General features: G+C 44.2%; 1 protein-coding gene across 4 annotated transcripts in view; it reads right to left on the bottom strand.

Annotated features, from left to right (window-relative positions):
• Nucleotides 1–27,182, bottom strand: part of foxp2 (forkhead box P2) — a 103,623-nt gene that overhangs the window by 41,508 nt on the left and 34,933 nt on the right. For 3 of the 4 annotated variants that reach the window (XR_014596394.1, XM_083999738.1, XM_083999737.1), the window contains exons 4-5: nucleotides 19,731–19,917; nucleotides 1,647–1,736 (exon numbers count right to left, since the gene is read on the bottom strand). Coding sequence is in view for 2 of the 4 variants with exons in the window: in XM_083999738.1 (XP_083855864.1) it covers nucleotides 1,647–1,736; nucleotides 19,731–19,907 (267 nt within the window). In the remaining 2 variants the exon portion in view is untranslated. The remainder of the gene's footprint in view (nucleotides 1–1,646; nucleotides 1,737–19,730; nucleotides 19,918–27,182) is intronic. The other variant, XM_083999739.1, reaches the window with a different exon arrangement.

The following is a 27,182-nucleotide window of genomic DNA, read 5'->3' on the forward strand; positions in this document are numbered from 1 at the left end:
AAGCTCTGGCTGTGCTGGAGTCAGCAGTGCCTCCTGTGACGCTCTGCATGGAGACTTTTTGGAACAAAGAGGTGAGGATGTTAATAAAGGCTGGATCAACAGATGGATTAGCCGGTAGCTGAGGACAGGCCCATCGGAAGGCCCACCGATTCATACTGATTCATATCGCCCAGCACGAGGAAAGGATGCAGTAAGCAAATATAAATATTCAATATTTACCATCTGCTGGTGTTATTAGAGGCAGGGGCTTGGACATGGGCTGACGGTTATCATGCACCCACACTGCTCTCGTTCAATATTGTTCTTCCTGCCATGTATGTATTGTACTTGGCGACTATGGAGGCATTTGTAGATCAGCATCCCATTTATTTGAATGTATTCGCTCTGGCATACAGAACCTCAAACACAGGAAGCGCACTAAGCTGCAGAGAGTGTTTGTTTAACAAACAACTCCTTTTTTTCCCCACAGCTAAATAATAAAAAAAATATATATATACACTCAAATAAACAACCTTTAAAATATGTTTATAATCCTGGCGCCATTGTGTGTGAATACACTGATAATATTAATGCTCTTGATGAGGTGAAATTATTCAAATGCAAAAGCATAACTGAGTCTTGGCCAACCTTATCTCTTTGCCAGTGCGTAATTAGGTACACAGGGGTGTGACTCCAATTGAAGGTGTCGCCATTGTTAGACTGTGAAAATATCAACGGGTGAGGTTAACGCCAATTTCCCTGTCATTAATGAAATGCACAGAGCTTCTAATGAGGTAAACCATTGCTCCTTGATATTACTTATTAGCCGAGTGGAGGGCACAAACTCACACACTTCAATTTCAAATGGCTAAAAATAAATTAAATAAAGAAAATACCACTAATAAAAACATAGAGCAGATGTCAAGGGGCCTTACATAATGTGAGGCAGGAAACCAACCAACTGTCTTGTTGGCTTAAACAAGCACAATGAAGAGACTCGCTAGTGTGAAAAAAGTCTTAACACCAGAAAGAAGAGAGGATCTGAGGCAATGTGTTAATGTGTATATATGTGTGAGTGTGTAGTCGGCGTGTGGCTGTTTGTGTGTGTGTGCGTGTGGGTACAAGTGTGACCTTTTCCAAATCACTGACAACTGAAATAGACAGCTCTACGAATCAATAAGGTAAATTAGTGTCGAAGGGTGGAATTGACAGGCAGTTAAAATTAGCTGTCTGGGTAACCCACTAGTCAGGCTGACATGTCTTTGCAAATAATAACTAACCTCTGGATATTCCGTGTCAACAACACTATGGAGCTAGTTAGAAAAGCAAATGGATCAGAGATGGTTCTCAGACCATATAACCTCGAGATATACTTGGATTATTAATTATTGTCCACTTTGATGGATGTCAGGTGTTTTATAGCATAAGATGTTTTCTTGAAAATGGACAAATGGCCTGTGGATAAAACTTTGCTCTCTGCGATCTGTCTCTGTTGTGTTTTTCTTCTCAGCTTTCTGGGGACTAGCTCGTCCGGCTTTAGGATTCCAATGACAGGTCCACGGATTGCGTTGGCAAATCAAACACACTTGTGGAACAGAGGAAATCTTCTTTTCGGAGCAGCGTGTATTATGGATGGACTTAAGAGATTAGACGGGGAGCTGCTTTACCTGCAGTGGACGCTGCTTGTCCTGGCTCTTTGGAGATTTCAGGCCACTGCCTGGCTGCTGCAAGAGTAATTGCCTCGCTGCTTGTAGGGCCTGGGAAGAAAAGAACACAAGACAAAAGACAGTGTGAAAAAAGAGAGAACGAAAGAAAGAAAGAATGAAGGGGGAGAGGGAAGGGAGAAAAAGAGGCGCTGAAACTGACAGCAGAGATAATTCAAATTTTCAGGGACAAAACAGTCATATCTGACTGAGAACCCTGTCAAATAGCACCGGATATTTTCCGCAACACATCCTGATGTGGTTAACTCCACGCTGCTGGAGGTACGTTTTAGTAACAATTCACAGAGCTGTGATCAAGGATAAATACAGTTTGTCTAGAGCACCCCAGAAGAAGAGGGTGGAGGGGGTGGTGAGCTGAGAAAAAAGGCAGAGCGTCAGTAGAATTGACCTGTCTAGTGTGTGCTCAACTGAAATACCCACTTCTCTCTGCAAATTACTGCCACATTTGCATATTCATAATATCAATTTGAAGTAGAGGCAGCACCATGTGAAGTGTCTCTGGGAGCTGTAATTAAAGTTGACAAAATCAACATCAGATTACATTTAGAGTGAATTAACCAGCAGCCCAGGTTTTACACTATGCATTAAGGGTGCTTATGAGCAGAGGATGGGTGATAGATAGAAAGACGGGTAGGTAGGTAGATTGATAGAGAAGGAGAGACCTTTCCCTGCCTGATGAAATTAGTTCACAGCTGTTTACACATGGCATAAAGAATCAGAAAAAATCATATTTGTAAATTGTAAAATTTGTCATCAACACCCTTTGATGTGTTTGCCAGACACGGGGAGGATAGGAATCAGAGAGGCTGGAGATGTGGCGTAATTTATTTCTCCAGGGTTTGATGGGATTACAGATCTCCTCCCGCCCCGGCTGTGTGTGCTGAATGTGTGTGACGAGCGAGGATCCTGCTTCACAGGTACGGTGGCAGCTGGGCTAGCAGCTTCACTTCAATTCTTCAAGAGCAGACGGATGAAAGAGTCTGGCAGAAAAGAACATTGTGCACTACTGCTGCTGCTCCACACAGTCGTATACCTTGTATTCTTCAGGCCCACGAGCATCAAGTGGGAGAGGAGGGGAGGGGGGAACATGGATGCACACACACACACACACACATACACACCGAACACACGACAAGACAACACAACAACTTCACAGGTGTTTCTTTTTTTTGATGAAAAAAGAAGAGGACGAGTAGGAGGAGAAGCAAGAAATATGGGGGGGGAGAAAAACTAGATGGAGAGTGACACTTCCTTAGGAATCAGGGGTGCTCATTTTATTTTCTGGTGCTTGCCAGTATCCATGACAACAGCTGCCTTGACAGGGCGTGCATATGGCGCAGCTCTGCCAGCTGGTGGGAACAATGTTTGAACTAGTACATTGAGATCCTGAGCAAACAGGAGGAGAAGACAAGAGAGAGAGAGAGAGAGAGAGAGAGAGAGAGAGAGAGAGAGGGAGAGAGAGAGAGAGAGAGAGAGAGAGAGAGAGAGAGAGAGAGAGGGAGAGGGAAAAAAAGTTGCCACATCTTAACCCCTCAGGGGACGCAGCCACCCCCCTGATCAATTATGAAAAGACAGAGCATGGGGGGTTCTTGGGGAGGTGGTGGGTGATGCTGTGGGGGGGGGGGGGGGGGGGGGGGAGGGGGTCTGTCTGTCTGGCTGCTCAGGAGGAGCCAGGCTTTCTCTGAACTAAAGTAAACAAACATTACACTGGCACTGAGTCCTAACTGCATTGATCTGTCTCCTTGGTAAGAGGAGCCTAGTCGCCACTGCTTTATATATATGTGTGTGTGTGTGTGTGTGTGTGTGTGTGTGTGTGTGTGTAGTGTGGCATCTGTAAGCTGAGCCATGGCCTTTCTTCAGAACACACACACACAAGCACATACAAAAAGTTGCTTGCTGCATATGTACAGTACAGCAGCACATGCAGTAGGCAGACACACACACACGCACACACACACGTGGAGCTGAGGTGTTTGTGGACTTTTGGAAAATGGATGGCAAATCAAACATGGCTTGACTTTCGCTTCCTTTAACTCAACACAAAAGGCAAAACAAATTTCCTTAAATGCAGCCAATCATTTTGCTAATTAAAACACAGGGCCTAATTAATCTCCCCACGATTGGTGAATCAAAGTAATTATAAGGCTTATTGAGTCCTGCACACTGTAGTTAGAGGGAAGGCTGCTTGATGAGAGCGGCCCAGGGTAGCTGCCTGGAGGAAATGTTTATCCATGTGTGAATCAATAATGACTCGCTGTGTTATACCCAAAGTCAAAAGAGCCACTCAATATATTACACACGGTCAAGAGTACAAAGGAAGAGATGTTTTTAACTGCACTGCCAATATCCATGCCAGGTAAATATGGAGGGAGGCGGAGGTATGAGAGGTGACACACAGGGGTGAACGACGCCGAGCTTATTAGAAGAGATGTCTGCCCAGATTGTATAAAGAGTACTTCTCCAACAACAACACAGACCTTATCAACAGCGGCCAAACTTTTCCGGAGTGGTTTGTCAGGACTGAAACTGTCTGTCACCTCTTCTGTTGATGTGGGGTTAGCCATTTTTCTGAGAGTCTGTGACAGTGTGAAAGGTAAGGGAGAAAAAAAAGAAAAAAGTCCTGTCCCCTCACTTTCACAAGCTCTGAGTATTCAGCCATTACAGTAAAAAGCACCAATTTGTGCCACCCACTTCCCACTCCACATAGATGGCAAGCTGAAGCCCATCTCAAAGCACAAAAAGCACCAAATGCCAAGGAAAGTCATCAAAAGTTTGCTGAAGAGCTGCTGCAGCGGACAAAAACACAGACGAGTGCAGAAGCACCGTCTATTTAACCTGGGTTGCTATGCACGAAAAAATGACATCCCCAGTCTATTAATGCACACATTGTATAAACAGCACAATGTGACACATTCTTCAGAATGAGAGAGCGAGCCAGACAGAGAGAGGGAGAGAGAAAGAGAAAAAAGAGCCAGGCCCCGCTATATAAATAACAAGGCACTCAGAGGCATATTTGATGTTGATATCCATCACTGAGGTTGGAAAAGAGGAAAAAAAATAAGACGGGGGAAAATAACACACAGAGCGACCGAGACCACGACACGGGGATCCTTATGAAAATAAGATTCAGCCCAAATGGATCTGGTGTAATTGGTTTCAGATAGTGAGGTCAGGAGAAAGGCGATACAGGCAACTATTATGCGAAACGGACTGAGAAACAAGAATGTTTACACAGGCATTCCTCCGCTACATTAATAGGCATGCAGAGATCACTGGAGAGGGAGAAAAGGGAGAGAGTGAGAGGAGACTGACAGAGAGGGGACAAGAGAGGAAACTGAGGAAGAAAAAAAACAAACATCAGCCATCCATTCATCCCCCCTTCCCCTGTCTGTCCTCCACTCTCACATGTCCCAGTGTTAAGAGTCTATACAGAGCAGGGTAATAAGGAACACATATCACAATGCACCTTTTGTAAGGAGCATGCAAAGATCTTAAACAAGCATGAAATACATTAGCTGGCCCTGCAACACTGGGCCAAACCATTACAAATCTCCAGATTGCTTATTGTGTGTGCTGGAGGTGGGGGCGCGAGCGAGAGAAATAAGTCATCTGCCAAGAACACCGCTATTTGAAAATCCACCTGGAGACCGCACGATATGCAGCCATGACATTGGAATTGGATATATCGGAGGTGCTGTGACATTGTGTTTGGACAGCGCAGACCACTTCCTGGCTCAGGTCACGTTGGGAGTTGTTGTTATTAGAGGATATGGCAGATATTGGAATGATGACACACGTATGAAATAAGCCGCCTGCAACAGGTACCATCGTCGCAGCGCTGTGGCCTCTATACAAGATGACCCCACACCCTGCTCCAAAAAGCAGCCGCGAACATGGCATATCAGTTGTTGATCGATAAGGAACGGGTTGCGTCATCATGACACAAGTGTTTCCGTGGTGTGCGGAACAGATGTTTAGTGCGTATACGCGCGTGTGTGTTTGTTACAGGGAGTAAAAAAGGCTGCTGTTCAACACCAGGCTGTCGGCCAGAACAACTCCAGTCATGCTGACAGCTTTGACAACTCCTACACGCACGCACACACACGTAAGAACATACACACACATACACGGCACCAGGCTTATCTATCGTCGCTTCCAGGAAACACAGACAAAAGGAGGAGGAGGGGGCTAGGGGGGGGGGAAAAGAGGCAAAAAAAAGAAAAAGTGTGACACTTTATCAAGCTGGGGGTGAGTGGAGGGTGGGAGTCGCCAGCCACGAAAAAAACAAGGCACAAACAGTTTAAGCTGAACAAACAAACATGGCTGATTGGACTGAGGATGCTGGCCCGCTGGCGGGGGAGATATGCGCTGACACTCCACACCAAAATATTTACACCCTATCTTCTTATATAAGTGGATTCAGGGCAGATGGATGGATGGATACGGATTTGGAGGGGCTGGCTGGAGAGGATAGACAAATGAGAAGAGGAGGGGAGAAGGATAAGATGTCCCACACTATGTCTGAATACCAAAGCGGGGCCTGAATATGTGAAAACAAGCAAAGTGCAACCAGTGAAGAGAGGCCCTAAACAGGCGTCATGCATGGATAGAGGGGGATGTAGCCGGGTGGCGCTGCTGAGATCACAGAAGCTCAATGAAACACAAGTTTAATCACACAACTGATAACAGAGTGTGTGTCTGTTGGAGCTAAAATCTTACAGCGGTGTTGCTTGCTTTATAAACACTGCGATTCAGTGTTTTCTCTACTGTAAATGAGAGCAACAAACAAACAAAAGACATGGTGTTTGGAGAAGAAATCCTTTTTTTAGGTTCTTTGGAGGATCAGAGGTGAATTAAAGAACAGTTACTACAACTGTTTTGTGATCGGCCCGATGCTTGGTGTGTGTGGGCTCCTTTTGTTCCAATTGATTCCATTCAATTTAAGAAACTGGAGCAGAAAGACTTCTATCCTTTCATAAAGGTCAGCGCTGGCGTTGATGTGTGGGTGCCTCAACAATGGCTGCAGATTCACTTCCCCTCACTGCCTCGACAAAGCCAGAACAGAGCATAATACACATGTGGATTCAGTCACCTTTACTTGACTGCAGTTGGAGACACCGGTTTGAGGCAGGAACACAAACAAACACTGTAAAAGTTGTCAAAAAAATGTTGCCGCAACGTGACAAAAGTGGATTTATTTATTTTTTTACATAAAACTCCAGTGATATTTCTGAATGTTGACGCCAATGTGAAAAACGCCTCACGGTGCACTAAGAGGGTTACATTTCAGAGTTTATCTGCTCGACTGTATAAGGAAATCAAACATCATCCATGTTGTTTGTCTCAGCTCAGCCGACATTCCTTTTTTACAAACTCCCTATAGTAAATGTATGCCGTGACTATGTGATGGTGCTTTCATGAGAAACAAGAGAAACTAAAGAGAAAGAAAAAAAAGAGAATTTGGAAAGTATGTAGGAGTAATGAGTATTTTAATGTATGACTCAATAAATCAACAGTCTGCAGTGAACAGGGGAGGGAGGCAGAGGGAGGGGGAGGTCCTTGGAGAATCTGCTTGGACCTCAGGACGGAGGTAAAACTATCAAGCAGAACAATGGGCTTCTGTGTATCCCCCCCCCCATCTCTATCTCAATATGGCTCTACCTATGAGGAGCTTCATCCAAGAGATGGAAATACTCTCGATCTTGTGTTTGTGTGCCGATCACTTCGACTCCTTACCACCTTTTTGCTGCACTTTGAATGCAGCTCAACCTCTTCCTCTCTCCCCTCCCTCTCCCCTGCTCTCCACATGCTCATATCACATTATTCATTTCTTTCTGAACAGCCACCCCCCCCACACACACCCCCACCCCCCTCTCGCACGTCTCTCACCCCTTGTTTATTGATTCTCTAGATTAAAAATTCCTAGGGTGGAGGATTGTAACACACAAGCATCAAATTATTTTGGGGTGTGCTTATTTGCCTTTCCCTTGCATCTATTTGGCCTGTGTCTGTAGACAATTATGCCTACCCAGCCCCAGACTCAGGTGCTAATAATGAAGGACAAATAGAATCATATGTGTAAACTTCCCCCACTGATGAAAATTTATATTAACTTTCTGCCACAGTAAACAGAGCTGCATAGCTACACCCTCCCGGGAGGATTGACAAGATGAATTTGCTCGCTCCTTCCCCAGGAAGAAAGCTCGTATAGGGGAGAAGAGTGGTGGAAGTGGGAGGGGCTTGCGGGGCGTCTGGCTGTATTGTGTAACCTCGCGTTTCTTTTTTTCCACTAACGAAGATGAAACGCGGGTCTGTTTTGGCCATCACAAACAAAGTGTGTGTTTATTTCTGCGAGAGGGAGTTGAAGAGTGCATGTGCGCCGTGTCTGCGGAGGCGCTGGGAGGCCGTGCCAGCAATAACACAGAGCCTGGGCCTGCTGTCGTCCACTGCAACTGCTGACATTCGCTTACATCCGACCTCCTGCTGTCAACACCGTGAATACTCTGTGCGAATGCAGTGATATATCTGTTCTAGCAACAGGGACCAATCCTTTTTAGCTGCATTCATGTATTTTCACCATTTGTTATCGGGTTTTAAAAGTTGGACTGCAAAAAACGAAAGCTAAACTTCAGCTGTGTTCTTCTGTCCATTGTCTCAGAGCATCTCCTCCGTGCTTCATTACTTATGAAATTCAATTTACCCCAACAATGCACCTGCCTGCCTCGCTCTCCGTCTCTGCTGGTGGCTTCGGCAAGTCTTTACTTTGACCTGTGCTGCACTGCTACGTTTAGATAAGGTGACAGCAGGCCCATTCAGCGACGCTCTTTATCTACTGCTGCTCTTAGGGAAGTCCTTTAGAGCCGACAAACTGAGAAGCTCCACAATATACTATCACAAAGAGACAGAGAGGAGGAGAAAATAGAGACAGAGGAACAGAGGGAGAAACAGAGAGAGGGGAGAAGGTATTTGTGTGGGTGGAAGAAAAGAGGGAGAGAGAGGGAGAGAGAGAGAGAGGTGTGTGTGTGTGTGTTTTTGAGATGGACAGTGTGTGTGTGTGTGAGGTCAAGTGTTCTCTTTGCAGAAGCAAAACTGGCATGAGGTACGAGTGCTCAACTGTGCAGTCGGCCCCCAACCCTGCGGTCGCACAACAAAACTCCAACACACACATCCTGTCGGTATTCCACACACACACACACACACTGGCCCTCTCTCTCTACTGAAGCGCCTGATTTCCTCTTCAAGTGATTATGATCCCGCTCCTTTTCACAGTTCCAGGCGAGTGGAGGTCACACAGCTGGATGAATACCTGATATGAAATGTTGCATTGGAGCCAGCCATAGTTCATTTGGGGAAGAGGCTGAGTCCAGTGGAAAAACTGGAGTTGTGGGAGTGCAAACAGACTTTGATTGCTTAGACCTGGTTGCTTAGAAGAAGTACGCTCATTATCTCAACGCTAAAGTAACACGCTGAAACATGCAAACAATAAGACATCATGACACTGTGAGGATAAAAAATAGTGTGGCTACTCATTGAGCTTGAACACAGCTCTATGTCAGCACAAACTGGAGTTGTTTTTTTGTTTTTTTCATTCTTGTGTGAGGATCAGACGCAGAATGAAGCTGTTTTTTCCTGGAGCTCGTGTCTGTCTTTGTTGACAAGGCCTTATTAAGAGGCTCCCTCTCCAAAAACATGGCCAGAGGTGCTCAGTAAACTGACTGTGGCACCACAGAGCAAGCAGCTGCTGCCAGTTTGTGCACAACACCAATATCAATAGATGCTGCCGAGGAGATGGATGTGCTGCTGATACAAACATATGCGGTATGTGCGCTGTACATGACACACATGCACAAACAAAGACCGGCAAATAAAAGGGTGGGTAAACCCCAGCTCATCTCAGGCTGCTGCATCCTGAGTAGGTAAACTGCATTTAAGTGCATTTACCCTCCATTAAACCGCTGATAAGGACAAACATCAGAGGTAGGCAGCACCCAAAGCACGCAACACCTACAGAGGAACGCAAAACAATGATTAGGAACAACAGGAAAGCTAGTGAGGGCCACCGTCATCCATCTTTACGCCAGCCTTAATTGGTTTAAAAGGAGCTGATGTTACTTAAAATCCACAGTGTTTAGATCTGCCTGTGCATTGACACAAGCAACCCAAGCCTGCACGCCTGTTTCAGCGCGTGTGGATGAGACCCCCTGTCTTGGGAGCTCTGCAGTTGCAGGTCAATAGTATGAGTGTCTGCCTGTCTCATCCTGCAGAGCTGTGGTTAAGTGCTGAGTCTAAGTGCTACCCTGTTCTGGGGTCGATGAAAAGAGCACCCTGAAGACCTTTCGGCCTGCAGGGCACTGAACCTGGCCTACAGAGTTAACAGTTCATTTTTCAGACATTTTTTTATTATGATTTTTTTTTCCTTTTTCAATCTTTCTTTTACCAGGTGAGAGGAGAAAGGTGATCAATTCTTGTTTCCTGCCCCTGAAGACAGTCAGGGGAGACATTTAGCGGTCAATACATAGTTTATTCAAGTTTATGTGAATGCTCTGTCTCTGCCATTAGCCCCCCAGTCTCCTCAGTGAGATTGTGCTCCATTTTAGGGTGATGTATCTTTCAATGAATACCACACTCCCCCCCCCAAAAGATCAACTCAATAAATAGCCACTACATCTGCCTGTGGAGGGATCATGGATCACATTCACTCCCCCACACGTCTGTCATTCTCATTGCTTATGTAACACCTATCTTTCCCTCTGCTCCTCCTTCTCTCTTCCTCCCTGCATTGTACCTTCCGTGGTTGTCTTGTGAATATTCCAATTACAGCGATGTGTGTTTGACCTTTAAGTGAGCTGTAGAAGATATAGTTATCTACCTTCCACTCTGACACCCGGCGTCTATCAGTCAGTGTTCCACCCCACCACCACCACCACCACTACTACCTCCTCCTCCGCCCTCACCACCCTCACCAGAACAGGATGCTAGACCGAGCTGGGTCTTGGTGAGACGTGCTTGTGTGGAGAGAGGGAGCGATCACAGGCACAGACTGTGACTGTGGGGTTATGCAGGCAAAGAAGCTTGGAGGGTCCCTGTGATAAGAATGTAAAAATGCATACGGTTTGTGTGGGAATACATAAACATATACACACAAACACACGCTCAGAGAGGGAGGGAGGAGAGAGAGAGAGAGATGTTAAACATTTTTTTCTTTCATCTTCAACCAGCCTGACTGAGCCTCACTTCCATAAACAAAGCCTTTTCCAGCAGCATCCTATATCACGCTTCTGAGAACAAGCAAGCGGGAGCAGAGTCATACTTCTTTAGTTTCATTCTTATTCACCGGCTTTTCCAAAGGGCTAATCTACATCTTTCATTGAATCAAGAATGGAAATTCACAAGAAATGCTTCTTTTTCAATTTCATGCTGAAGTAGCTCAAGTTAGTGGATGTAATTTCTCCTAACAAGAAAATTTATCACTCTGTTGCACACTTAGTCCAGCTATGTGAGAAAAGGGGGCCTTCCTTTCCGCATTTTTTTTTTCTTGGGCTTTGATAAATGTGCCAAAAGCATGATCACTCCCTTCATAGCACTCCATACAAGGACAGAACAATTACAGTGGTTATTAAAAAAAGACCTCTAGTTGAAATTTGTATGAAAGATAAATGACATATCATTTAGGACTGTGGTGAAGGCATTACAAAATTAAGCACTAAGCCAAGGGGGGGTGGGGTTGTTTTACACATATTGTAGAGACCTCAACTTCCGAGTCGGAGAATTATGTCACTGTACAGACACAAGCGGGTAGACACACTGATAGCTGACACAAGAAATATGGAAGGAGCGAAAAAGAAAGGAAGAAAAAACAAGCAGTGATTTGGAGAGGGATTCTCTCCTCACACATTTCAAACTTCTGCCAACAAAGAAATATTTCCTCCCTGTGACAGAATTTCTGGGAAAGCCTAACCATGCGCAAAAACTCCAAATCCATTTGAAGTTTTGAGCAAAGTGTGATTATCAGGTTCACGCCGAATTGGATGATGAAGTCCAAACAGGTGAAAAAGGAATGCATGAAGAATAGCATCGCTGAAATAATACCACGCATGGTCAAGCCACCTGGCTAATGTATATTTATCTTGTAAACGTCTGATAAATGCATATGCAGAAACAATCAAATCTCTGGGTTTCCATTGGAAGATTCTGCGCCACGGACTCAAGCGTGAAACCAGTATCAGCTTAGTGTCTAGTCAAGCTTGAAGCGCCGCGCCTGTTCCACAAAGCATGTTCTGCATATGCTCATGGGCGTCACTTTTATCAGGGTGGAACAAGCAGCTTTCCAGTGCTATCACTGATCAGTTGGTGCGAGTTAAGTCCCAGAGTGTGGGGTAAATAAGCAGTGGTTAGGTCCTGATGAGGAATGGCAGGCTGTTTGAGCGGGGGACAAAGGCTGGAGAGAGGCCGCCCCGGTCTATCTCTGCTGCAATGCATTCCTAGTGTGACTTCCATCATTAACCTCAGACTGGAGTACATCTTATTCTCTGTACCTGCCCAAAACAAACACTCAGCTTACCTTCCCAAAACCACTTGACTGAGTGGGTTTTGTTTCAGAAACCACCTCTCCAGACTTATATGCCTAACTGTTGATTCTATTTATACACTGTTAAGAATATAGGAAATAACATGTCCGACGTCATCGTAAAGTTGCAAATAACACGCTGACAGCAAATGCAGGACCTGACCTTGGCTGATAAAAATCCAGCAGCTTCAGCTCTAAAGCCAGCAGTGAAGAGAGCCAAAGCCAGCACTAAGTGACATGTCAGTCAGTTCGTCTGTTTGGAGCCTTCAATTCCCCGCGGCCTGAGCTTATTTACTGCATTTGTATGAAAAGCTGTGAAGAGGAGAGGGCTGAGAGCCCGGCTGGCTCTCTTACATATGTATATAGTGTTTGGAGGCAATGCGTAAAGAGCATCTCCCCTTGCCGCCTGGTAGCGTTACCACTACAAACAACTTGGGAGAAGGATGGAGCCATTTATATATTCAAAAATGGGTCAGGGATGAAGGTAATCGGAGCCGCAGAGAGTGTTAACAAGTGCAACATAAAAAGATGATACCTGGAATCTGTTAGCAGAGATTCTGGGCGCGTATTAGGAAAAGAGAGCACCAGTGACATTAAGGATGCTACCATGTCTTGCTAGTCATCTTCTTAACCAGATTTGAAGTCATTTTAATATTAGTTAGAGAAGGGGAGGGGGGTATACACAACAAACCATCGGGCATGCGTTTCAGAGTCTGATTTGTTACTATTCATGGCTAAAGCGGAGAGGAACTGTAATACTAGACATGCTTGTTAAATTCACAACACTCCAAAGCTGCCTTCTAGCAAATCCTGTCTTTTGGTTGTCAGCTTAAGACACCCCGGCATATGCATATGTACGATTTTTAAGCTCTGTTAAATGGATAGCGGTGTCGTGGCCTATCAAATGACTATAAGCTACTTGCCTTTTTGGGGGGGAAGGGAGGCATTTACAGAAAAAAAAGCGGGCAGCAATGCGTTACCTTGTATGCATGGGGAAGCACCCCACCACACATGTTTTCTCCATCCTCCTGTTAACTCCACATTAGAGCCAAACAGAGCCATTTACATGTATGTATTCAGGCTGTGTGTGACAGTAACACTCCACCCAGCCATATTAATGACTGGTACTCTGTTTAAGCCAATGACAGGGGAGTGGCAACAAACAATGACAGAATGCCTGTTTTCGATTGTGAGGCCACGAAAGATGATACGCCATTCACCACCAAGGCAGTTTGCAAATAAATTATTGTGGAGGGTATTGAGCTGCAGCAATTGCTCAGTTCCTTCAGACTATGTGCTGAGTGTGTGTTTGTAGGAGTGTGCATGCATCCCTGTAGTGTGTTTGTGCTTGTGTGAGTGGACTTATAGATCCAGTGCCATTTATTTCCCAGAGCTGGAGCGGGGCAGTTAGGGAGGCGTAAAAGGAAATGAGTTGTGAAGTGGCCATTGATCCTGGCCTGCACAGGGTTGGCTAGAGGCTGCGGGACTATTGGCCACAGTGTGTGCTACTGAATGACTGCCTCTCATTTACACTGAGGTGGTTAACCCTGGCCCAGTTCCTTTATCACTGAGCTAATGTGTTACATGGGGGGAAAAAAAAGAGAGGAAGAAAATGTTTGAGGTCAAACAAAAGGCCTAATCCAGGTCGAATGTCAAGTGGCTTCCTTTTAATGCATTTAGCACCACCGTTAAAACATATGAAATGTTTATGTTAATGTGGCTCTGTAACACTTTACATTTGATTTCTTCACCTTGTAGCAGCAAGTGACCTCTGTGGATGACACACACAAGTATACACAGACACACACACAGTGTATACTGATACTGTGTGTATCGGTTTCTCCACCTGTGTCACCCTCGACCTGTCGACTCCTCTGCCTCCACCGCAGCTCCCGACTGCTTGAGCATAAAATACCCATAAGCATTTATTTCCAGCAGATTTCACTGTGTCTATCGCTCTTGTCCTCTCTTCTCTGCCTCTCTTTCCTCCCTCGCCCCGCTCTCCCCCTCTCTTACTGTCCCTTTCTCCTCGTCTCTCTTTCAAGCCTTGCAGCTTGACATTTCGCCATGCTCTCGGGGGACTCCTGCACGAAATGGAGTTACTGGGAGAGCGGCACTGTAAATTCCAGGAGGCCACATGTAATGTGTCTTAAACATAGATGGACAGCCCAGGTTTCAAGGAGCTGAAGAATGAGACAGAGGCAGAAAAAAGAGGGGGAGAAGGGGAGACAGAGGGACAGAAGGAGGAAGAGGTGGCGTCTAGATAGATAATAGAATAATACTGTGTTTTGTCTGGGGAAGGGTGAGCAAACAGTAGCCATGCTGTCATTCACACCCCTATATCTTTAGTGTCATCGCAAAGGGGGGAAATACAGGCCTATATGTCACAGGCCTGTATGTACTATTCTGTAGGGACTGTCTGCCGATAGCCAGGCCTGAAATAAAAAAGAAAGGATGGCTTTCATTGTAAATAAGTCAAGGATTGCAAGAAGAAGAGCTCTTTTCACTTGAAAAGAGGAAATAATTTCACAAAGACATACAGTACATGCCACAGCCCTAATGTTTCTCCAGCCTTTACAGAAAAAAACCTTATCTTCACACCGATGATGATGGTTAACAAAAGGCTCCTTTATGAAATTGTTCATATTTCAGCCGAGGTCTTTCTCCTGTCCTGAGAGGTGATTGATGCATCAGACCAGGACCAGTGTCTTATTTACACAGTTGAGTGGGGCAATCTCAGGCCTGAAAGATAAACCTAATGAGCTTCTTTGTGTAAGGGTGCAAATGAGAGACACCATCCCTCCTCCCCTCCTCCTCCCCTCCCTCCCTTCTTCCCTTTTCCATCCAAAGGGACAGTCTGGGTGATTAGGCCTTTAAATTATGCTCAAGGGCAAAGCAGAGATTTGCATCTTAGGTGTGTGTGTGTGTGTGTGTGTTCTCAAATCCAGTATTGAGAGACAGACAGAAGCAGGTGAAGGGCAGAGAGAGAAAGATGCTCGAGGCTTGTTGTTGGAGGTGATGGGAGGTGAACACCGCATGTCAGTATTTTACAGTGTGTGTATTTACCAACACGAAACAACAGACAACAAACTTGAGTTGTTATAAGAGGGAGGGAGCTCACATGTCTGTCAAGTGAGTGCACTGCACACACACGCGCACACACACCTCCTCACACACACACGCACTGTCATTTTGTCCTTTGTCTGTGGGGTAACTTTCTCCCTAATGACTTTCATTTTGGGGAAAATTTCATTTGCCCCTAAACCCTAAATATTACCCATCACTTGCTGTCAGATTTCTCATCCCTTATATTTCCTCCAGCTAAACAGCTAGGAAGGCAGGTTAATTGCTGTCACTCTCAAGTTGGACCACTGCCTAGCTCCCGTGTAGCGACAGGGGTAGCCTAGAAGAAAGATGGCACCTTGGCGCACTTATTGTAATTCCTGTCAAAATGCCGCAGTCATTTAAATGGGCTTCGATCGTTTGCATTTTGCTGCATCATGTGCATCTGGAAAACACTAAAATGCACCTACACACACAGACCTCTGTAATAGTTTTTTTTTTCTTTTTAATAAACTGCATCTCTGTGCAAAAGCAAGTAAATATTTATCCTCACAAACAAGGCAAGAACACACAGAGAAATAGATAAAATGCACTTTTTGTTGTTTTTGAGAATAATAGGAAGCCAGAATTGAATGAGTTAGTCATCTGGCTGTAGTAACGGATGGATGTCCCACAGCTATACAAAGGTCTTTGGATAAAACGACTAACCTGACCACAATACATGAGCCAAGGTCTCCATCTTGCTCTGAATATCAATACACTTCCTACAGTAGTGAGCCCATTTAGAGGGGGCAGTGGTCCTGAGTATTGGCTCATCAATCCCACTGATAACCCTGGCAGGATTAAGTCCACAGACCACTGTAATCAACTAACAGGCTCATTATGGACATTACGGTATAGATCCAAAGATCAATGTATGGCTTCCTTGTACATACATAGCAGCATACAATATTAAAAACACCGAACTGACTGTGCCCAATGATAAATTGATCGGTAATATAAGCTCAGCACATTTTCCTTCTTTTTTTTTTTCAACAAGGGAGCTTTTATAGTGATCATTTTAGCATAGTAATTAGGGTTGTGCAACATTCATCATTTGCTCTGATATCTGCAGCTGGCAAATTGCAATCAGATACAGTGGGTATCTAATCTGTGATCTCAAATCAAATTAGGTCTATTTAGACAACCTTGGGAACGGGGTGATGAAACCCTGACAGAAATTAGGGGCTGGAAATTCAATTGTGACACAAGGGTTATTATTCAGATACATGGATAACCGGGTGTGTGACTTTCACATTGGAATTAGTACAAATTATAAACAGGATATTGCAACCAAATAAAAAAACAAGTGGGTTTTTTTGTTTATTCAAACTATCAATATTTGAATATGGGGGGAGAAAAATGTGCTCCTGTGTAACTTAGTCTTGATCTGTGTCCTGAAAGCCTCTGGCCGAATCCAAGGCGAAGAGACCTTAAGATGCTGCTTTTCTAATTATAGCTGCAGGTGGTATTTTGGAGCTGCTAGGTAATGGCACAACCCACAGGGACAGTGGAGAATTCATCAGTGCTTATTATTAATCATCCCCCCAGCAGCATGATGAGAGACTGGAGCTTCTATACCCACCGGACCACTCAATGTCATTCCAAATATGGGTGGAAAATTAAACCCAACAGCCTTCCTTCAAAATGGACTCGAGCAGACACGGACTGGAAATCTTTACTGCACACAGGTGCAAAAAAAAAAAAAAAAAAAAAAAAAATTGTACAAGCAAAGATGGATGTATGTATATATGACCGCACCATATACACGCTTCATACACACGCATAAAAGCTGTCATTCACTTACACACACCTGCCAGCGGCGCTATCACCTCCTGCAGATGAACGCGCACGCAGCTGCAAAACAGTACCGCTCTGTGCTGACAAATGTATTTAAAGAGAGAGAGAGAGAGAAAAAAAAGAAGTCATCTTTCGTCTTCTTGCTCGGACCGCGCTCTTTCTGCAAAGAGATGCAGCGTGAGTGTATGCGCCACAGGAAGTGTGTGTGAAGTTAACAGCACAGGGCCCCTGTTTTAAAAAGCCTCCAGAGACCTGTTAGCTGGACTGCTCATTTCAATGTGTCTGTCTGTGGGTCGGGAGAAGGCTCGGGCTGGCCTCTTTACAAGGTGCACACTGTCATACACCCCACCCACCACCACCACGGGCTCTTAGCCATACGTCCATCTCAGAGACTTAACTAGACACTTTCCATCACTTTTCTCTCTCAGTGCTGTGGCTGTGTGTTTTTTTTTCTTTTTTACAACGCTGCTTTCATTGTTTTTCGATCACTTACTGAGTTCACACACACACACACTTACTTTTTAGTGCCACTTTTCTAATCTTAGTAATTTAGTCTCTTATGAAATCTCTAAATCTGTTACTCAGATCAGGGCAACTGTCAATATAAAAAAAAGTCACAAACATTTCCTCAGTTGTTAAGCTGTTTCTTATTTATATGAATTTATTTACAATTGATAAAATTGAATTGTGTTGAAAATTATTGAAATAACATCTATAATGGAAATAAAAGATTTATTGTGTGAGTGTTACAGCAACTGATAGCGAGGCTTAACTGTGTCTTTGTCTTGTTCTCTATCTCTGTCTATTTCACCCTCTATCTGCAGAGCATCAGTGTACACCCAGCACCTTCAAATGTAAAAGAATGATGACTGAGAGAGGGAGAGAATCGACCCCAATCAGGTGTGTGTGAGAGTGTGTGTGTGTGTGGCAGAGCGGTGATAAATGGGGGAGGGGGGGTTGAGGCCACAGTGCTATGATGCGGCTGCAGCCACCAGCAGGACACACTGGTGCTGTGCTGGGGGTGGAGGGGGGGTGTTGGGAGGGGATCAGGGGATGGGGGATGGAAGGAGGTGACGGTGAGGGAAGGGGGGGCTGCAGGACATGCTTCATTTTGCTACACTGAATACCCCCACCTCTGCACACACACACACATAGTTGCACACACACATCGGCATCTATTGTATTGCCCCGACCAAACTGACCAGAGGGCTTCAGCTGCTGCCAAAAATACGCACGGGCGCAAGCACACACAACTACACAACTACACTCTTGCATGAAAATTCCCCCACGTAGCCGAGAGGACAGCACGCATCATTACAAACCGGCGGCGTTGTCCCCCCGTCCAGCCCAAAGCGCGGCCCTCCGACCTCATCTCCCACTGCTCTTTTGGCAAACTGTCAAAGCCATCATTCACCGTGAAAAGACACGAGAGACACTTGACTCCTTTCCTCTGCTGGCGACTGACTTTCACAACTCCTGCCCCCCAGCTACCATCTCCCACACACACACACACACACACACACACCCTCCACTGTAGTTCTTTCACCCTCAACTTGCTCGGACTGAGTAGAAAAGAGTCGGTGCAATAAAACAAACACATTTGACTGAGGAAAAGTTAAAAGAGACTAAACACAGTGAGATATTTGAAATTGTTGGTGGTGACTCCAACCAGAGGAAATCACTAAAATCAATAGAATAAATACCCAACAGGGAGAGAACAAGATTATCAAGTCAGTCAGAAAAGAAATGATGTTAAAATAGAGTACAAAAAAAAGTCTAAATGATTTTCTAGATGGACAGAAAGTGAGATGAAGAGACTGAGAGAAAATGAGTCTTTCAAAAGTGAAACGGTCAAAGGTTCCTGTCGCTGGTGGGTCTGTGGTTAGAGCATCTGTGTCTGTGTGTGAGCCTCTAACTAGTGTCGAATTAGGAGGCCCTCTGGTGGATACAGCACTGCCATGACACACACACACACTCACACACACTACCCAAATGCGTCCGTACTATGCTCCAACACACACATTCTTTCCCTTTCTCTGTCTCTCTCTCTCTTTTGTACCAGACACACACACTTTCATGCATGCACGCACACACACAGACATACTTCCTAACTCTCTCACATGGCTGCAACAACCTCTCTACAAATATAAACTGAAGTGCCAATGCAAAAAAAACACAACAAAATCCATAACCATGTAAAAGTGTCACTGCAAAACATTTTCATCACTCTGCAGACAACAGCTTCAGGCAGAACACGCCGACAGCACAACAAACTAACCAAAAAATCCACCAACAACATAAACAGCCCATTACATAAACAATGTTTTTTTTCTATCTCCTAAACAACACTCCAAAAAAAAAAACAGCAACAAAAAAATAATATTTCATTGTGCCTCCTGCCTATGTAGAAAAGCCCAGCGCTGCCTGAGAAGAGAGCAGAGCAGAGCAGAGTGGGAGAGCGAGGGGAAAACAGAGTGAGTGGGAGAGAGAGAGGGAGAGGGAGAGTGAGAGAGAGAGCGAGCGGCAGAGAGACGAGACGGGGGAGAAACACAACTTACCTGCTGTTGTTGCAGATGCAGCAGCTCGACTGTGCTTACTTCGCTGCTCGTGTCACCAGCGCTTGATCTCCCATCTCTACTGCCAGCCTCTAATTGGCTGCTGCTTAGGGTGCTCATTCCATTTTGACTCATTGAACTGTTGCTTATTGTCTCTGTGGCCGACTCCTGCATCATCATGATTTAAAACCTAGAAGTGATTAAGAGGCACCGGTTAGGGCTCTTCTTGTTACAATTCCCCCCTTCTTCCCTCCTATTTTTTTTTTTTATGCTTCCATTATCAAGCCCTCAGTCCCCCTCTGCAAATTAAAGCATTTAAAGAAGAGGGAGGGGGGGAAGGAGAAAGGGGGGGATGCAGGAGGAGCAATTATGCATTCATTGTGTAAATGAAGCAATACAAAGAGATGCACGTCCTGGTGCTATTTGAAATGGGAGGGGTCCCTAAATATGGCAAATGTTTTTTTTATTTTGTTTTTTATCCACTAAAATTTGGGCACAAATCATTAAAGCATTAGCCTTTTACAAAATAAAGTTTTATTTTTGTTTTATTTATTTTTTCAAATATGTAAAAATACATGTGTAAGAAATGAAATAAATACGCTTGAACAAATATGTGATTCATGAAGGAGCATATGCTTTCTTAATATCTCCATTACACTTTCAGACATCCAGGCACCACAGACAGAGAAACAGAAGCGCGGGCACTCCTAAAATATCTGACGTCTTGAAGCTGTCAGAATTTTAGTGTCACATCTGTATGAAGTTGCCTAATGACGCAAAGCTAATCATGCAAAATTAAAAAAAATTTGGCGATGGGGGAGGAGGAGGAGGAGGAGGAGGGGGGGGAGAAGGGGGAGGAGGAAGGGGAGGCACCAAATCACATGGTGCAGGGCTTGTGATGAACACTATAATGGGTTTGTCATCTTTGCTGTGGCTAAATAAAACCTGCCTCGCAGGCTTCCATAGAGGCAGGACGCTCATGTGTCATTTATAGGCTCGATTCCTTTTTTCCCCCCCTCGTCTTAAATCAAACCTCAAATATTCATTCATTTTGTTACGTTTCAGAGAGAAAAAAAAATAGGGACACAATTAAACCAGATGCTGAGCTGCCATAAAGCTTTATGGTGGGAAATATTAAGAATCCAAGATTTAAAAAAATAAAAAATAACAGTAAATAAACGCACGATATGGGACTAATTCTGTTGTATTTATTAGATATGGAAAACTGGTGGAGATAGAGAAAAAAGGAAGAAGAAAAGGGGAAAAAAATCTATCACGAATATCACTAATGATTGTGCTAAAAACAGCATAAATTATGCATATTACCTCCTCTCTCTCCAGTAATAAATGTTTTATCATTTTCCCCTGCATTTAATGCTCTGTACCTTCACTGGGGCAGAGAGGAGCCCCACCAACATCAGTCGACACTCTCACAATAAATAAGACACTCAGACCCAACACACAGCAACTCAACAACGCACCACACAAGTCTGGGATTTGTGCTGTCTCCATTAGGATCACAATTATTTTTAATATGTCCAATAAAAATTTTGAGGCTATTAATATTCTAAATGATAAAAAATACTGATACCACCACAACCTTGTGGAGGAAGTTTGCTTTCTGAAGCTGTGAGGCACGATGTTATTTCTATCTCTATTTCTAAAGCACTTCTGCTACTTCTCATTTTAACAATGCAAAAAATTTCACTGCTTTTTTTTTAAACATATGAAAAAGCAATCTAATACAAGATAATCCACACACACGCAACAACAGAAGGGCAGATGATGATTGTGGCTATATGTGTGTGTGTGTTTGTCAAAGTGTGTTTTTGTGTACCCAGTCCACATGGGTATATCATGTGTATTCTTTGGCCAGTTTTAATAGAAGTGTGTACATGTCCTTCATTGTGTTTGTGTGCGTGCTCGGGTGTGTGTGTGTGTGTGTTTGTGTGTGTGTGTGTTTGACGAGGGGCAGATACAGGACAGGCCTTAAAGGATGTCTACAGCCAGGATAAACAGGATCCAGGCAGGGAGAACAAACAGGGCTGAGCAGTTACACAGAGCAGGGCGACAGCTGCCCGGGACACAAGTAAATAGGGAAGAGGCCAGGACAAGGCGTGCTTGTGAACAAACAGGCCCCTGTTTAACACCACACCGCTCACTACTGATGGAGAGAGACACAGAAAAAAGACAGAGAGAGAGAGAGAGAGAGGTTGGAGGGTGGAGAGAGACAGAGGAAGAGAATGCTGAGTGAAAGAGAGAGAAAAGGAGAGTAAGTGGGAGGGAGGAAGGTGGTGGTAGTGTGTGTGTGTGTGTGTGTGTGTGAGGCGGGGGGGTAGAGACTGGCACAATGTGACATCCAATCCGGTGATGAATCTCAGCATAAGAAACTCAAGGCTGCTGCCGAGATCAGCCGGCTAATAAGTATTCAAATTAGGCATAAATTTTACATGCCCAATGTTTAAAATATTCAGAGAAAGACTGTCTGATTGCCTTTACTACGATTTTATGAACATTCTAATGGAGCCTGGATCTCTCTCTCTTTTTTTTTGTGCTTTCTTTCTTGGACCGGCGATGGATGTTCAGAAAACTTGAAGATATATGAGAAAAGGAAATAAGGATTTTTTAATAAGATCTGAATCCAACGCAAACTACCGTGGAAGTCCAAGGAAAATTGCTACTTTGATATTAACAAACCAGTGAAATTTGCTTTTAATGTACTTATATGTGATTACCGGTGTATAAAACATTAATATCATATAAAAATAAAAAAAATCTGACAACATAGCTTAAGTTGAGAAAAAAAAGAGAAGTGTAATTTGAATTTCTTGCACAAATAATAAAAGCTCAGCGTCCAGCTTAATCTCACCGCTATAATCTTCCCTCCCTCCTCCAAAATAAAATCGGTGCAATATGTCTAACTGCAACATAATGATAATGCAGATATATGCAAAGTATATTCGCAGAGATCAGATGGTGCTTTAACCTTAATGACAGCGGTGAGATAAATTAATTAGCCATCTAAAGGCGGCATTCAAATCTGCCAATTAGAATGTCAATTAGAAACACAGCCAGGCTGCAATGATGAGCGGGCGACCGAGCTGTGGCTCCGACTGTGGGGGTGATGGAACTGTCACAGATCGAGACGCGCACATGTGTACACACACACACACACACACACACACACACACACACACACACACACACACACACACACACACACACACACACACACACACACACACACACACACACACACACACACACACACACACACACACACACACACACACACACACACACACACACACACACACACACAATACTCAAGAGAGACAGGCAGTGACAATATTCAGCACCTGAGGGTGTGACTGTATGCAAGTGTGTATCTGCATTTGTGTCTGAGTGTGTGAGTACTACAGGTTCTCCCTGCCCTGTACCCTCTCTCTCTCTCTCTCTCTCTCTGTCCCCCTCAGGGGTACCAGCCCTGACCCCGGATCAGCCTGTCCCTAAACCAACTAGGTCGGAAGGAGCCAACGCCACCTCCAGCTACAGTGTGGACTGGGGCCCTGCATGGCTGTGATCTGCGCCGGTGCAGGCAGCTTTTAATGCCGCATGAGTGAGGCTCGCCGGCTCGCATGCACGTGTGTTTGACATCCCATAAATTGCCAGTGTCCTGCATTTCAACACACCCGCTGTTTGATGCCATTTCCCCAAGCCACAATCTTCCAATGAGCCAGAACCTAGACTACTTAATATCACAATCGGAAACAGAGAGGAGGGCTGTCAGTGCCCTGGTAATACGCTGGTAATTCTCTAGATGTATAGCTGTGGGAAGGAAGATGATAGTGATACTAAAGTGTTTAGGTTGCGGGTTGGTGGAAAGATAGTGAGAGACGGGGAGAGATAACTCTACATTTACTGTCGTCGACAGTGGCTGATGGCTCCAACATCTCTGCTCAGGTGGAGCCTCGGTAAGACACACACAGACACTTTATTTGCAAAGCTTCAGACCAACTCCAGCTTTTGTCTCGTTCCTTGCGCAACCATAGCCTTGCTTGCTATTCCTCTTCAGCTTGAGCAAATGTTTACACTTGAATCTCACACTACGCAAATCTGTCTCTTCCATCAGGTATCGGGATCTGAGAAAAGGGTCCTGACGACGCATTTGGCCCAGAGATTGGGAGAATTTTCTCCTCTTTCTTCCGAGAAATGACACAACAAAGGTGTAAGGAGAATTGAGCCTTTCATTGCTCCAAACATACACACACAGATACGCACACTCTCTCTCTCTCTTTTTCTCACACACACGTACACACACCTATCATTAAAGGGGAAAGAAGCAGCCCTCCATCTTTGTTTGCGAGCTCTAAAAGCCCTTAATGTAGCCTCATTACCTGGCCTGTCTCCCGCTCTATCATGTGCAGTAAACACACACTATGACACTGGCCATCCATCTAGTGGGAATACACAGCTGTCTGCTGGTGCTCCAACACTGTCTAGGGAACACTGGGGAATTTAACACACACACTCACACTCGTGCACGATACGTTGTTAACACACAACAGGCTTGACACTGGTCTGGTTCAGAGTCTGTGGGCTATCCATTTTCACTGTGAGGATGTTCTCCGCTCTGCCTCCATCTACAACACTGATCCATTCCCTCATCTTATATGCATGAGTTGCAAAAAATATTTTCATTAGGGTGACAAAAAAAGAAAGGAGGACAGGAGGGGTGGGGGTAGCAAAAAAAAAAGAAAAAAAAAAGTGACCGGTAAATCTGTGATCCCAGAAGTCCATTCATTATCAGCTCACATTTCAGGTGGCTGGCTGGAATTCTTTGGATTTGTGAGATCAAAATAAAAAAATAATAATAATAGAAATTACATTTCACAGTCTGCTGACTCCTCACAGCTCTCTGATCAAGTTGAGATATGGTTACCATTTAAAATAATCACAGATTCTGTGCTTGAGTGAAATTAATTCATCATTGCCATAAGTTGCTATGCATACAAAATAAAGAAGTAACTGGGCAAGGGCAAGGGCTCCCATATTCAATACTTCAGATTGCTTAATAAATCAAAATGCCATGTATGTGCTGACTATAAAAATGGGGTTTAAAACCACCGGTTTTTAAAGTGATAATTTTATTCTAAGACCAAATAATGAAGGGCAAAAAACAGTTTAAAATAACTTCATCAGAAGCCTTGCAGACATTCATGCAAGGGAGACCGTAAATGTATGCCTTCCACAAATCTTTGATTATGATCATATGTTTGTTTGTACAAGGGTGTGTACTATAGTCTTTTTCTGGTAGCGAGTTGTCACAGCACAGGGACACCACAAGCAGTTTATTACAGCCTTCTGCTTCGAGCAGGGAGTTTGGAGTCGGAGATGGAAAAACGACCACTTGGAAAGCTATGTTCGACAAAACCCAGTCCCCCGGATTAACTAAGGAAAGCTAGGCTGTCGTGCCTTAGAATTAAAAGCTTCCCTTTTGGCACTAAAGGGCCACCATAAAAGAGCATTAATGACTACTTCTTATAAACCTGTGTATGGTAATGGTTTCTGCTCTCAGATACAGGAATTTCAAAAGTGCTTCACCGGTGAATAAAGATTGCTTTGGAAAAGAAGGGGGCTGGAGAAATCATATTTACAAAATCAGGAGTAGGTGCCAAATGAAAAGAGATGAATGTGAATAATGGACTTTGCATTTTTCAGGATTAACATTATTCAAAGCAACAGAATCAAATGTGGTTATCTCCTGTCCAATGAGCCCTACATTGACAAAACCTCAGTCATATTTCAATTCTTCATTTGAGCTGACAATAAATTGTAGTTCTGTGATAGGAGACATTCAGTCAAGAATGTTCAGAACTTAATTCTCTTATATTTACAATAAGGAGATGAGACAGAATAAGATAAAAGACAGACTATTTGCCACAGTGTGTAAGTGTCCCTGAATGGAGTGTGAGTGTGCGTCGAGAGTCAGTGTTTGTGGAGAAGAGAAAGGGGGAAAAAATGACGAAAAATGAAGAAAACCAGAGGAAAGAGTGTAAAGTGCATGTTCAATTGTGCGATCTGCACAATGTCTCCTTAGAATCAAATGCAAGAGGCACTCATGAATAGTGTGCATGATACCATGTTAATACAAATTCATTTTTTATATGAATACAACCAGCTCTGAAATATGACAATGGCAAAACAGTTATTGTACACGGAATATCCAATTACTGATAAAAAAATAAAAAAGAAACAGGGTGTGGGGGGTTAAAATATTAAATCAACATCAACAAAGAGTCATTCAGTGAAAATTGGAGAAAATATTTTAAAATGAAATGAAATATTTTTGCAATTTATCCAATCGCCTTTGCTCGACAAAATACCGTGCTTCAGCAGTAAATGCACACTTCTTAAATGTGATAGTGTGACAGAGCACGCCCCTCAGACAGAGAGAAAGAGGAGGAGAGAAACTACTTTTCTCCAGCATTTAGGCTCGTCCCATATCATTTACATGTTACCCATCAGGCACCTCACTCTGGTGAAGCAAGAGACAGCCCAGCCGCTGCGGGTGAGCGAGACAGTGACGAAAGCTGATCAGTCAGCTCTCATTTGCATATTTGCCAATTCCATTAATTAACTCGGCCCACCTAATCAAGGCTAATTGACCTATAAAGAGGGGAGGCCTCATTGTCTCATCCAATCATCTTTACCAAGTCTAGAGGAGGTGCGCCGGAGAATGCAGGGTACTTCCGACCTGACTGTATTTATAGACCTCATGCGTGGCCCTGTTCCACTTAGAAAAGGCGTTTATTCAGAGAGCGATCAGGACTGAGCCGCTTTGACATGGAGCACGAGCTGTAAAACAAAAAGAAGAAAATGGACAAATTCTTTACACTGCTCTGGTGCTCTTGTCGAGAGGAAAAGAAGAAGAGAAGAAGAGAAGAAGAAAAAAAATCAGAGGAGCTAATGACAGTTGCTGGCCTGACTCTCTGGTGCTCCTCCACAGCACGGCAGATCCAGCGGACAGGCGCAGGGAGCCAGCCGCGGCCGGCACATCTACAGAGACATAGCTCATTGTGACGTTTCCAGTTATTTCTGGTTGATTAGGGCCATTATGTCTCCAGCTCTGATTTATGTTGTCATTCCCTCTCAGCAGTCCTGCATCGATAGATCTTAATGAATTGGTAAATAAGGGTGAAGATTGCAGTTGACAACACCGCAACATTCCTCATTCATACCAGACAAGATTTATGTAACCAATTAGGAGCATAACAGGGGGAGACTGGTCAGGAGAAAAAATAATCTTTCCACAGGAAAATTACCAAAGTCTAACCCACGACAAAATAGATAATGGGCAGTCTTTACCACCGGCTTAGTCACACTTTCTCCATGCCCGGTTGGGGACTTTAAAAGTGTTGGGAAGAAAGGATCCCTCCTGCTCCTCGTAGGATT

The sequence above is a fragment of the Trachurus trachurus genome, assembly GCF_905171665.1.
Source record: "Trachurus trachurus genome assembly, chromosome: 23".
Lineage (NCBI taxonomy): Eukaryota > Metazoa > Chordata > Actinopteri > Carangiformes > Carangidae > Trachurus > Trachurus trachurus.